The sequence below is a fragment of the Eublepharis macularius genome, chromosome 6 (assembly GCF_028583425.1).
Source record: "Eublepharis macularius isolate TG4126 chromosome 6, MPM_Emac_v1.0, whole genome shotgun sequence".
NCBI classification, from domain to species: Eukaryota; Metazoa; Chordata; class Lepidosauria; order Squamata; family Eublepharidae; genus Eublepharis; species Eublepharis macularius.
In genome coordinates this window covers 134,935,090-134,949,788 of record NC_072795.1, presented here as the reverse complement: position 1 = coordinate 134,949,788, position 14,699 = coordinate 134,935,090, and the positions used below count along the sequence as shown (strand labels likewise).

The following is a 14,699-nucleotide window of genomic DNA, read 5'->3' as shown; positions in this document are numbered from 1 at the left end:
GGCCAATGAAACATTGTGATAAGACAGCAGATTTGGCAAGTGGATCAACATGGAATGAGAATTTGAGCAATTAGATGACAAGAAGGGAAAGAGCGAAACAGATTCTTCTACCTCTTTCCTGGTTATTCTTTTGCCCAACTTGCTAGTCCCCAGGGCTACTTTTCAGTTCAGAGTCAGGAAGTTCCAAGGGGCGTGCATGCTGAAACTTTGCAACTGCGGGATCCATGCATACTAACCCAGCTTTAGAAAGACATCTCCAACATGCTTTATCATTGATAGATACTAAAAACAGAGTTCGTGTCCAGTGATCCCTTAGAGACCAACAACCATAGAGACCAGCCTTACAGACCAACAAGATTTTCAGAGTGTAAACTTTCAAGTTTACTTTCAAAAGCCTGCACTTTCAGAGTGTAAGCTTTCAAAAGTCAGAGCTCCCTTCTTCAGTGTCTGAAGAAGGGAGCTCTGACTCCCGAAAGCTTACGCTCTGAAAATCTTGTTGGTTTCTAAGGTACCCCTGGAATTAAATCCTTCTTTTCTACTGCAGACCCACACGGCTACCCACCTAGAAAACAGAGGCTATTCCTGGAAATAGTGGAAGTTGGAACGTCTGCTTTCAGGGATAAAGTCTTTCAAACTGCAGCCAGATTAGTAAAGGGTAGAAGCACACATAAGGACATCGCTTTACTGCTGAAAATGGCAGTTTTGTGTTGCATACCCTTTCTGCAGTGCCTGGTTATGCCCCACGTCATTATGATGTGCGCTTCATCACTTTACCAGCCAATAATATGAACTGGTAGGTGGGGGAATGTCCACTGAAATAATATCATGACAACAAGGTAGTGTAGGAAAAGGCGGGGGGAGAGAGAGAGAGAGAGCACACCACAAAGCTGCCATCTTCAGTGGCAACCTTCGTGTAGCCTGCCTGCAGAAGAAGGGTGAGAAGCACTCCGAAATAAACCCTTGATGACTTACGAACACAGAATTCTACTCCTATCTTCATCAGCTGGGTCAGTGGAGATAACTTGTCACATCTACGTAGCTCAGCAAACAGACAGATCAGAGGATGACTCTTTTCCTGTCTGGGGCCAAAGGCTGTAACTATTTTTTACTTGAAACCACTTGTTAAAAAACAATAAATGGATAGCCTTCTAATGTGTGGGCAGCCAGCCCCCTTCCTAGGGTTGCCAGCTCCAAGCTGGAGATCTGGGGGGGGGGGTTGAAGCCTGGACAAGGCAGGGCTTGAGAAGGGAAAGGACCTCAGCATTGTATAATTTCATCGAGTCCACCCTCCAAAGCAGCTTTTTTCTCCAGGTGAACTTATCTCTGTGGCCTGGAGATCAGTTGTAATTCCAGGAGATCTCCAGCCACTACCTGGAGTCTGGCAACCCCTCCATCTCCCCAACTAGCTAAATGGGTTAATCATGAACTACTGGCTGTTCTCAAATATATAGAAAGGAATTTTCATATATGAAATGTCATAGAATCATAGGGTTGGAAGGGACCTCTAGGGTCATCTAGTCCAACCCTCTGCACAATGCAGGAAATTCATAACTACCCCCCCACTGCCCCAGTGACCCTTCCTCCATGCCCACAAAATAAAGCTAACATTTCCAAATAGACAAATTAGAAGGACCCCACCCCACCCTAAATGCAGGTGAATTCACCATGAGAAGAATGATGAAGTCTCACAAACTGAGTAGATGTTTTATCCATGCCACAAATGATTTAACAAAAGCAGAGAAAATCCCATGTCAATTTACTAATAAGAATTAATATATCAATCAAGGTACAAATATGTGATATTTAATCGTAATTCACAACAACTAAAGTCCACAGTGGAGCTTCTTTATACACAACAATAACGTTATAAGAACTCAGACCCACAGTTGGAGTAATAATTCATACAAGTGCTACACTATTACAGACCTTAAAATATAAATATAAAGTGCTAGTGCTAAAGTGCCTATTAATTATATGATTGCACATCCCTTATAAAGTACAAAAACAAACTTAGCACAACACAATTATATAATATACAGGTCATAAGCACTATGTATCCAAAAGGAGAAGAGTCCAGGAAATATTTACTCCAGCGGAAACCACTCCAAGTGGCTGTGACAGGTTCCAGAAACGTTGATACCTGTCCTCTAATGGGTTGTCTAGATCATATTTGGTCCTGTTTCAAACTCTGTGCCATCCTCTATATGACAGCCCTTCAAGTACTTGAAGATGGTTATTATATCACCTCTCAGTCATCTCCTCTCCAGGCTAAACATTCCTGGCTCCTTCAACCTTTCCTCATAGGACTTGGTCTCCAGACTCCTCACCATCTTTGTTGCCCTCCTCTGGACACGTTCCAGCTTGTCTATATCCTTCTGAAATTGTGGTGCCCAAAACTGAACACAATACTCTAGGTGAGGTCCAACCACAGCAGAGTAGAGCGATACCATCACTTCTTGAGATCTGGACACTGTGCTTCCGTTTGGTGTAGTGGTTAAGAGCGCAGGACTCTAATCTGGAGAGCCAGGTTTGATTCCCCACTCCTCCACTTGAAGCCAGCTGGGTGACCTTGGGTCAGATCTCTCAGAGCTCTCTCAGCCCCACCCACCTCACAGGGTGTTTTGTTGTGGGGATAATAATGACATACTTTGTAAACCGCTCTGAGTGGGCATGAAGTTGTCCTGAAGGGTGGAATATAAATTGAATGTTATATTTATGATATTATTACAACCCAAAACCACATTTGCCTTTTTAGCTACCATATCACACTGCTGACTTATGTTCAGTGTATGGTCTACTGCCAAGTGTATGGCACATACTACTGCCAAGACTGAGCCCGCTGGTGCAGGGAGGGTGGAATAAAAATCGAAGATAAATAAAATAAAAATAAAATAAAATAAAGACAAGTCTCCCCCACCCTATAATTATGCATTTGATTTTTCCTTCCTAAATGCAGAACTTTGCATTTATCTCTGTTGAAATTCATTTTATTTGTTGGAGCCCAGTTTTCCAGCCTGTCAAGATCATCCTGTATCCTGACTCTGTCTTCAACCATATTTGCTAACCCTCCCAATTTAGTATCATCTGCAAATTTAATAAGCATTCCTTCTATTCCTTCATCCAAATCATTTATACAAATTTTGAACAGAACAGGTCCCAGGACTGATCCCCAGAGAACTCCACTTGTCACTCTTCTCCAAGAGGATGAGGAACCACTAACTAGCACTCTTTAGGTGCGATCTGGCAACCAGATCAATTCAATTCTGACTTGCTCTTAAAAGGAGAGGGAAAAAACAGCCAATATATAATTGTCCATTGAATGTACAAGTTAAGTGCAACACGTGGCATATTTTCAAAAAGGAGCACTTTTAACATTACCCGTTAATAAATTTAATCTGCTTAAACTTATGCTCAGAGATGGAGATAATAATTTACGTATTATCTGACATAGACTCTGATGTAATCTATATGGTTTCTTTCTATGCATTGGTGATGGGCAGAGTTGTCTCTGGCTGGTAGTAAAATTCCCCAGTTCATTGAAGTTCAATTTGTTTTATGGAAAGGAAATTCAAACATTATTGTTCTTTTATCATAAATGTTTATGTTTTGGGAACTGCTTGACTCTTGTGTTTTTAAATTCTGTGTGGTCTTTGTATTTTTTTTTTCATTTCTGTTATTTCTTATATTAAGATTTCTGGCAGCCTAAGGCCGTTGTAATAAACAAATATTACTTGTAACATCTTCACAAGCTGTGGGCTGGTCAAAGGTGGAGATTTGCATCAGCCAAACCGCTATCCAAATACTTGGGTTTATGCAGATCACTTTACTTACAGGCTGAATGAAAAAGAAAAGCCAATGATTACAGTTTACAAAAATTATCCTGCCTTATTCTTACTTGCTTAAAGCAACCGGGGAGGGGGGTGTTTGCATTATGTAGCTCTTTAACAAAAGCCAATTAACTTCCTCTTTTTTCTGAGAAAGAAGCAAAAAACGATGCAAGCTTTCAGCAGACTGTAGCCGAACATATCGATAGCATAGGTATCAAAACTTAGTGTGTGGCTATAATATATAAGATCCTGTGCCCCATATCTTTTAACTCTAGGCAGAACCAAAATGTATTTTATTAATCCAATGCGGGGGTCAAATAGACCCCAAGGTAAATCACAGAAATAAAGAACCTTCAGGATACGAGCTGCGAAAAATTAAATCTATACTTGATTAAATGTTTCCCTTTGGCAGTTGAGGAATATAACAGCACCAAAGGCCACAGAGAGAAAATATAAGGAAGTACAATTTTGTCAATTTTACCCTATATGCCAATTTCAGTTTCCCTTTCAGTGCCACAAGGGTAAAATGACCCTTCAGTTTACACAGTACTATTTACAGAAAATTATGCAGGGGGGAGGGGTGTTAATGAAATGCCACAAGTCAGCTGATCTACTGATATTTAAGACCTAGCGCATGAAACGAAAGGATACTGAAAACAAAATGCTTTTTATTCTGATAGGAGAGCTATATTGTAGGAAGGGGCTCTCAGATGTTTCACTAATGAGTTAGGGATCATAGATTTCACCACTATGTTGCCTTACATACTGTCTGTTGATTTAAATATGTGCTTCATGTGGCCAAATGTCAGCCCTGGAATTGCTTGTGTTCTGTTTCAGCATTTCTTCAACTCTGTATCAGATTCTTGCTAATGCTACGTCTTTGTAAACTTGCGTTTATTTACCTTATGGCATTGTTTATGGAAATGTCCTTGATTTTGACTCTACTAATCTCACACTGCGTAATCTGCCTTGACTCTCCGTGAGAAAGGCAGATGATAAATTACATAAATAAAAATAAAATTAAAAATAATAAAAATTTTAAAAATCCACGCTGAGCGGCGTGGAGGGCAATCTAAACTCCCCTCTGTCTGGAGATCAGGGGGTGGGGCCACCAGCCATGTGACCATTTTCTCCTAGGGCAACCCACTGAGTTCCAGCACCTCTTTTCCCCGAAAAAAAGCCCTGACCTTGACCCTATTCCACATCCTAACTACGGTAGGCTTCTGGCCACAGAGAACAGTGCAAAATTTCCCTTGAAAGTTTTGTGGCTTTGGCCAGAAGACCAAAGGATAAAAGGAGGCCAGGATCCTCATTCCCTGAGAGATGTCGTAGCAGATGAGAGTTGGGGGTTGGAGAGTATGTGGCTTTGTTCCCATGACCAATGGTGCTGGCCCACATTATTACACAATTTATGAGAAATTACTCAGGAGTTGTACTGTTCATATACTATGTTATTTATTTTTATTTATTCCAGTATTTATACTCTGCTTTTCTTCCCAATGGGAACTAGGGTTGCTAGGCCCCCTTACTCTCCTGGCGGGAGGGTGAGGTACCTGGCACTCACCTTTGGGGATGTCTTTGTGTGCATGTTCCTGGGATGGTGTGATGATGTCACTTCTAGAAAGTGACATCATTTTTCAGGGGCTGGGAGTGCTCCCAAGGCTGTGCAATGATGTCATGCACAGGAGTAAAATCAAAAAGAGTCCAGTAGCACCTTTAAGACTAACCAATTTTATTGTAGCATAAGCTTTCGAGAATCAAGTTCTCTTCATCAGATGCCTGATCCGAACTGGTCAAATACAGAAGAGGAGGGGAGGGGAAAGAAGGGGACATATATCACAAGAGGACAGGATGCAATTAGTGTGAAGGCAATCAAAACATTCCTTTGCTTGTAAATGTAAACATCTCCTTTTGGTGTGGAGTCAGTCACACCAAAAGGAGATGTTTACATTTACAAGCAAAGGAATGTTTTGATTGCCTTCACACTAATTGCATCCTGTCCTCTTGTGATATATGTCCCCTTCTTTCCCCTCCCCTCCTCTTCTGTATTTGACCAGTTCGGATCATGCATCTGACGAAGAGAACTTGAGTCTCGAAAGCTTATGCTACAATAAAATTGGTTAGTCTTAAAGGTGCTACTGGACTCTTTTTGATTTTGCTACTACAGACTAACACGGCTAACTCCTCTGGATCTATGCACAGGAGTGACATTGTTGCGCCATCCTGGGCACATTCCCAGAAGTTCACCTTAGGAAGTGATTCTTTTTTAGCCTAACCTACCTCACAGGATTGTTGTGAGAGAAAATGGAGGAGGGGAGTACCCTTAGCCCTTGTAGAAAATGCAAAAGAAAAATATATTAGGTAGTTTTACTGGTATCAGTGGGCTCCAGGAGTAATACATGGGTGTTTCTCAGTTAATGACTCTATCAAGTGATATCTTACCTGTCTGAATGGGCCACATCACAAGTGTGTGCACACACACACACACGCACAAACACACACACAATAATACTTTTCATCAGACTCTGCCATATATCAATAAAAGACAGAGAAATCCACAGCACAAACCTAAGCAGAGATTTCTAACTCCATTAACTCCTTTTAACTTCATTAAAGTTAAGAGCCTTGGACGGTAATAACTGTTTAGGATTGTAGTACAGGCAACCTACATGCATGTGTGAGCCAGACTATATTTTCAAGTCATGTATGGTTTTGGATCGGCCCAAAAGATTGCTGAGAACATAGCCAATGTTGTGTGTGGCTTCTGGAGGAAATAAGCAATGTCTGTTTATTAAATGTTTGAATAATCCATAGCTTAGTCAATATTGGCAGACAGTGTCAAAACGATACCATTTGATCTAACCCTTCCGTGCATACAGGCAAAGTATTGTCACTATCTTTGGGGGCAGGGAAGAATCTGCAGCTCATCTCACTCTTTTCCCTCTGCTCTTTCTCCTTCCAACACAGAGGACATACATCTTCACCTTTCTGCTGAGCTCCCGAGTCTTCATCCACCCCCATGAGCTCCTAGCTAAAGTCGGACAAATCTGCCTTAAACAGAAACAGCAACTGGAGGCTGGAGTCGAAACAGACAAGGTACGGGATGGCTGCAGCTTCTCATTGCTTTAAAGCAGCGACACAATTTATTTTTATCCTCCTTAGTGAAATCAATGTAAGTGGTTACAAATGGATATAATAGCTTAATATGGGCACAGTCCCGTGTGATAGCATTCTTGCTTGCTTGCTTGCTTGCTTTCCGTGTGCTTAGTAACTGGCACCCAGTTACACACAGGCACAAGATCACTGCTATTAGTGAGAGATCTATGGTGGAGAGTGCCCTCAAGTCATAGCTGACTTATGGCGACCTCTGGTGGCATTTTCATGGCAAGAGACTAGCAGAGGTGGTTTGCCATTGTCTGCCAGTGAGAGATCTGGATCTCATAATTTTGTTGGCACGCCGGAGTGAGTCATGCCAGCTGCTTCACACAGCACTGCTGGGGCATCACAACGACATCTCTATAAACCTGGTCTCACAAATCTTCCTCGAAACATGAGTCTGTACATTTCAGCCTGGGGGGGGGGGGGGCTGTACTGGGCGTTCTTACGGTTTGAGTCAAACTATAAGATCTTCAGAAGGTGGCCACCTTTGCCTCAACACAGCAGTGCCCTAATGTAAATTCAGCTTATCATTAAGAAGGCCGAAGCAAGGAATCTAAATTAGTTAGGGTTGCCAACCCCGCATTGGGAAATTCTTGAGAGTTTGTGGGTGGAGCCTGGGGAGGGAAGGGTTTGGGGAGGGCAGGTAGCTCAGCAGGGTGTAATGCATTAGAGACCATCCCTCCAAAGCCACCGTTTTCTCCAGGTAAACCGATCTCTGTTGTCTGGAGATCAATTGCAATTCTGAAAGATCTCCGTTTCCTACATGGAAGTTGGCAACCCTAAAACTAGTCCATGTTTGGGATGCTGAGCTGCTCCACTGAAATCAGAAGGCCTGAGCTGGAGTATCTCTGCATAGATTCAGGATGTAACCTCCTTTAACACAAAAAGCGCTTTTAAATTGGCCATAGCGTTCCTGTAAAAAAAAAAAAAGGACATTTCTTCTGTTTATGGGGAAAGTCACAGAGAATAGGAATGGGTTGCACCCCATTTCTTCTGGCATCTGAATTTACAAGATAACATTTTTAAAAAGACTGCCTCACTGTCAGACAAGGAGTTGCCTATTGTTATTACATAATGATGGTGTATCAAGGCTGTTATTTTCCTAGGAGGAGGCTATGTAACCTGACCTTACTGAAAATGGTCATTGTTTGGTTGTGTGGGAAGTTGCACAGGGCGCAGTTTGATTGAGGGGGGAGGGCCCGTTTTGAGTGTCATTAATAACTCATATTTGTGGACAACATTATCCATCTTTCTTCAGTCAAAGCTCTCCCTGAAGCTAAAGCAGAGCCTGTTTCCTGTCAGCTCTCTTCTTCCTCGGGCAGTGCAGTCGCATAGCACACACTCGCAGAGGTTCCCAGCCTTCCAACGGCACTGGCTAAACACAATATAGTGAAACAATTGTTGAAGAGGGATTTTTTTTTCAGGTTAAGCTTCATTACAGAAGTGCAGTTTACATTTTGGGAATGTTTCCCACAAGTACAGCCATTCTTATTTCAAATAGGGCACTAAATTGCTAAGGAATCACATCCAGCACAAGAGGAACTTCTAGAAGCAAATCTTTCCTCGCCTTTCCCAAACAGCTTGTTGATTGTATTGTTGAAGGCTTTCACGGCCGGAGAATGATGGTTGTTGTGGGTTTTCCGGGCTGTACAGCCCAGAAAACCCACAACAACAGCTTGTTGATTGTCCCGAAAATCCTTTCAGAGGGTCAAGAGTGCCTCACAAACAAGTTGCATCACAATGCAGAGTGCTACAGTAATAAGGGGGAATCAGATAAAATTGCCCCCCACCCCCACCCCGTCCTTTTTCCATGGGTGTGCATGCATCAGCCGTTCTTCTTGTTGTGTATGAACAGTGGTGCTTTTTCTTTGTGAGGTTCTCCGAACCCTTAGAGAAGATTTTTAGGACAAACAGCTGGCTGCTTGAAGCAGGAGAATGTGGGGAAGGATCTCTCCACTGGATCCCATGAACTCTCCACTGGATCGATTTCTGTTGTTGACCAAAACTTACAGTAGCGCATGACAGCTGATGCTAATACACAAAGACCACACACACTTTGATAAGTTATTTGTAAAAACAAGTTTTAAAATCAAACACTGGCAGGCTAGCATTTTCTACACAGGCTAAGGGTACCCCCCTCTGGCATCTCCTGTTAAAAGGATCTAGCAGTGGGGGATGGACTTCCGCCCGAGACCCCGGAGAGCAGCTGCCAGTCTGAGCAGACAATCCTGACCTTGATGGCCTGATACAGTATAAGACAGCTTCAGGTGTTCACGTGTGTATGTCCTTTAGTGACTTCTTTCTGGAATTTATCCATCAATTCACATCCCCCCCAAATTGCTTAAGTCTCCAGTAGACTGCATTTTAGTGAGTTGTTTTAAAAAATCAGTCAAGAGCTGCTGGGTTATTAAAAATGCTATGCAGGCAACTAGAGATGGCTTTCTTTGTATTCTTCTTCCGCTTTCCCTTAAAGAGAGTACTATTGGAACGGAATCCCCTAGAGCAGTGCAAATTTCCAGACCAAAGGGGAAATCACAGCAGGAATTAGCCTTCCCAGACTCGTACTGAAGGGACTGTGGAGTGGGGAAGAACACTTCTTTTCTGCTGACACAGTACGACAAAGGAAATTGCCTCTCCTCCAAACGTCATGAAGAGCCCCATTTCAGTTCCTGCTCAGAGCTAAAATGAAACTGTTTCCCCTCACTATGAACTAGATTCTAATTAAGTGTCATGTGTCTGTACTAATATGGGGGCGGGAGAAAGGCTGTATCAGCAGCAACAACCAAAGAGCCAGAGGAGTTAGCCCTGTTAGTCTGTAGTCACAAAATAGTAACGAGTCCAGTAGCACCTTGAAGACTAACCGACTTTATTGTAGCATAAGCTTTCGAGAACCACAGCTCTCTTCATCAGATGCGTATGCATCTCGAAAGCTTATGCTACAATAAAGTTGTTTAGTCTTAAAGGTGCTACTGGTCTCTTTACTATTTAACAACAAAAGACATTAGAAGTACCAAAAAACATCGTCTGCGACCAAGAAGTACTTAGGAAGTTCCCACCTTCCAAAGCGGAACCAGAATGACTTATTATTAAGGGGAGAGCAATTCCCATCTTTCTTCAATAACATCCCACTGGAAATTGTTGCTGCTTCCTTTTTTTTTTCCAAGCTGCTGAAATGAGATTCATCCAACCATTAGAAGTGAAAAATTCATCACAAAAAGATGCATTTATTCCTTGTCTGTGAGATGCACTGGATTGCAGGAATTATGACATGGACTCAGAATAAACAACAGGTTCCTAATGTAGGGATGAGGCTCTTGATAGCTGTTCGTTGCCAGGAGATCATGGCCGTTTCCACACATCCTTATAGAGACGTCTCACTCGCAGAACACTGGCAGCTTTTTCCCGTTGACTCCAGACATCTCCATTTGCAAAACAGTTGCAGGCTGTTTGGTTTCTGTTTTTTCAGCACCTTTTCTGGGACAGCAGTTCCCCACGGTGAGAGATCCAGATCTCTCACTGGCGGACAATGGCCATGAGTGGGCCGTCCCTGGAACAGCGAGTGGAAATGGCCCGTATCTCCTCACCGAAATAATTTGTTTTTGTTGTCAGTTTGTTTCCAGGCCCCAGTTGGGATGGGGAAGTACTAGTTTTGACCTTTACAATCCTAAAGGGCCTTGCCACAGAGCATCCAAATAAGGATTTCTTCCCCTTTGCATTATGATTAAGATTTTCAGAGGAGGCCCTATGAAAGGCAATGCCACCACTTTAGAAGCTTGCCTTAACGGGAGTTTTGCAAGTTTTTAAAAATTGGACAAAAATGTCCTTTTGTGGGTTTCCAGCGTAAATTGTGCAGCATGTTTTCCTGCTTCTCTGCTCTTTTGTTTTATGTGTATTTTCAAATTTTATGTTTTTAAATAGTTTTAAATTCTGCATGCTTTTGAGCAAATAAAGAGGTGACTTTGATTAACTAGGCAGTAGATTGAGGTGGTAGTACATATTAGTACAGTACAAAAACTGGTGGTAGACACTATCTTATATCAGGCATTTCCCTATTTCTAACATGCAAGAGGAAACACTTCTGTGGTGTCTGCTGTGATGAGTGTGAATGATCTAAAAGCAAAGAAAAGATTGTTTACCTCTAGAAATATTGCTTTTATATGCAAATATATGCAGAATTAACTGAGCAACTAAAATTTCTGTAATTGCGTGACAGCCCTAATTTATGTTAATATTCTGAAAAGCCACTTTTCAACTGAGCATTAGAAGATATAAAAATAAAGAGGAACAATCTGGAGATTTTTACATCCCATTAATTGTATGGAAAAAATAAAACACGTTTGAGGCAGAACGTTCCACTGTGACAGGCTTTGGTCTACAAATCAGTAAGAAAACAAATTGAAAGACCACATTGCTCAGTCGAAGGAGGTGGTGGAGCTTCCTGGCTCAGCAGCTGCAAAACAAGATGTGTGTGGTGCCCTCAAGTCACAGCTAACTTGTGGCGACCCCTGCCGGGGTTTTCATGGCAAGAGGCCATCATAGATGGTTTGCCATTGCCTGTCTCTGCAGCCCTGGTCTTCATTGCAGATCTCGCATCCAATTACTAACCAAGGCCAACCCTTCTTAGATCCAATGAGGTCAGGCTCACCTGGGCTATCCAGGTCAGAAAAGTATTCAACTTTATACAAAAGACATTTCTCCACCAGTTCTGTTGCTGTGCTCGTGCACTCAGTTGACACGTGCGGTGCCCTCGTAAGCTGGTCCACTCAGAATCCTACTCCGAGCGCACTCAGCGAGGCATACTCCCAGGAAAACACACCAAACTGCTTCCCTACAGATCCAATGACGCAAAGTTGCATTGCCTTGCTGATGCTGAACTGAACACCTTAAACACCTTTTGTCGAAAAAAAAGCCCAGTGCAACAGCTTGCCAGGAAGCGCTTAAAGTGCCACCCAGTTTCATAGAGAAGTCAGAGTCAAGTAAGGTCTCCGGGCACCGATTAACCGCTCTGTTCTTTCCTAGGCAAAGCTCAAGTCCTTTGCTGCCAAGATTATCCAGCTCTTGAAGGAATGGACTGAAACATTCCCCTATGACTTCCAGGATGAGAAATCTATGAAAGAGCTGAAGGAAATTGCTCACAGGATCACGCAGTGCGATGAGGTAGGGAGTAAAAAAACACATGCAGCTGAAAGAGCCACCACTGCTGGGAGCATCCTAGAATGTATCTTATCAGGTGGCGAGTGTTTATTGGATACGTGTTTCCTAGACAACAAGTTGCTGAAGCTGTGAGCACCATATCTTGTCCTCAAAAAGGTGCCTTGGGAGCAAAAGGGGTCACCTCTCAACTTTTCAGGATCCCCTGTTTTCTTGAAATGCCTGCACAGAAAATGTGTTCTCTATCACAAATCTCATGAGACCTTGTTGTCTCAGGCAAGCACTGGCTGCTGGGGAAATTAAGTCCAGTAGTCCCTCAGGAATGTGGAGGGGAGAAAAAACACACACACACACAAAAGTTCTGAATATATTTTGAGAGACTGATCACAAAACTTCCAGAGTGACTGGGTATGTGCTTGTGAAATAATGGCCAAAGGCTGGAGAGCAACACGCCTGACAGCGTAGCAGGTGGCAGCAGTGAATGCTTAGATGTTAAAGGTGTTGCCAAGAGAGGTCTGCCGAGTACCAGTCTGACAGCAGCGCTGTTTACCGGCATTTTATGACGCCACAACTTCCTTGCTGAGGGCAAGAGGATGTGATTAAAATTATTTGGTTACTTTTCAAATGGGGTGTGTGTGCGTGCATGTGCGAGTCCAACATTGAAAACAAACTTTTCAGTATTCTTTGATGTTCAACTTTAATTATTCAGATTAGGATTTCCCTAAAATAGAGGAAATATCCCACCTCCTGGACAAAAATAATATTAAAAAATAGTTCTCTCAGTGGAGGGCTATGTGTATCAGTCAGTGGAATGGGCCTAGAAACAGCCAGCATGAGAGTTTGAAGTCCCGTACAACTACGTAACTATGGGAAGAATGTGTGCATATGTGCCTGCAAATTTATATACAAGGAAAAAATGTTTAAAAAAATTAAATATAACAATACCACTGATTTCCAGAGTGAAAAGTTGTACCTTTAAATAGCTAACATTGTGCAGTCATACAAGGCTGCAAACTGGTAACTGTTTGGAAAATCCCATCTTTGTAAAAATTGCTTTTTGTGTAGATGTATTTTCCCAGAAGACGGCAGAATCTTTGGAAATAAAGAAAACTTCCCACATCCCTAACTAGCAGCGTCATGGAAACATAGACTGAGTCATCACTTGCCATGCAACTATTGTGACAGGAAGGGGGAATCACAGTTTGAACGTTCCCCCCTAGCTCTGCATATCCCCTAGAGCTCTCTTGAGCTGGCCAGCAAGCCCAGCAGACAGAGGGTCAGGCTCACACTTCCCACCTCCAGGAGCTGCATTTCTAGTTGCAGGAAATTTAGCTTTCCCCCCCCCCCGTGGGACAGCACTGAATAATGCAATCCTCTGACTGCAGTCTATCACTGGCCTCTGCTGCATTTGTAGATACGGCCACCCATAACAATAGTCAAAATCAGGGCTTTTTTTTCTGGGGAAAGAGGTGGTGGAACTCAATGGGTTGCCCTTGGAGAAAATGGTCACATGGCTGGTGGCCCCGCCCCCTGATCTCCAGACAGAGGGAGTTGAGATTGCCCTCTGCGCCGCTGAGCGGCGCGGAGGGCAATCTCAACTCCCCTCTGCCTGGAGATCAGGGGGCGGGGCCACCAGCCATGTGACCATTTTCAAAAGGTTCCGGAACTCCCTTCCCCCGTGTTCCCCCTGAAAAAAAGCCCTGGTCAAAATATTGCTTTTGGCCCATGTTAAAGAGGAATTCAAGGCAGTTCACTGCATTGTTCTACTTGTCCCCTTTTTGGGCTCAGGAGGACTGTGTGTTCTAATAAAATACCAAACAGATTTTTTAAAAAGATTTTCTGCCAGCCCAATCTGTCCTTGATGTTTAAAAAAAGTGAGCAGATACGTGCTAGAAGTAATCGTGCTGGCATTAGCCATCTGGAGACAATAAGAGGGCTAGGAATTTTGCCTGAGTAAGCAAAAGTGTAAAGTATGCCAGAGCTCAAAAGAGCCAGGTGGAAGGAGCGCCCAGGTATATTGCCTAGGCAGTTTTTGTCAGTCTCAACCCGGTAAGAATGACTGAAGGAAGATGAAAGAGTATGCATGCCTATGCAAGCAGCATGACTAGTTGCGCCAGGATTCATGACTAGGCATTTGAGGTCAACATTGAGCAAGGAACCAAATTAACATCTAGTAACAGCAAGTAGAAATGGTGCCAGCGCATGAGTCTCTCTACACGAGACAACTTAACACGGGGATGTGCAAGTGTAGGGAGACACAATATTAGCCGAGAAGCATAGTTTTAAATGACAGAGCCAAAAGCGTTGTCAATTTCACCTCTCTACAGGAGGGTAGTTTAAAAAGACAGAGCTGGCGGAGATTGCTTCTCAGAGAGTTTGTTAATTTCATCTTTGCCTCCCCTAAGGTTCTGTCAATTTCACCTCTCTACAGGAGGGTAGTTTAAAAAGACAGCGGGCAGAGATTGCTCCTCAAAAGGTTGATTAATTTCATATCGCCTCCCATAAGTCTCTGTCGGTTTCACCTCCCCTTTGGTGTCAGGCCTGCTAATGCCCCATCATGAC

The 14,699-nt window shown here is 43.0% G+C and overlaps 1 protein-coding gene across 1 annotated transcript in view; it reads left to right on the top strand.

The window, feature by feature from the left end:
- The window catches only part of RASGEF1A (RasGEF domain family member 1A), a 65,884-nt gene that overhangs the window by 24,093 nt on the left and 27,092 nt on the right, over positions 1–14,699 (top strand). Inside the window, exons 3-4 of the mRNA XM_054984166.1 lie at positions 6,795–6,923; positions 12,006–12,143. Of these exons, the coding sequence (XP_054840141.1) occupies positions 6,795–6,923; positions 12,006–12,143 (267 nt within the window). The remainder of the gene's footprint in view (positions 1–6,794; positions 6,924–12,005; positions 12,144–14,699) is intronic.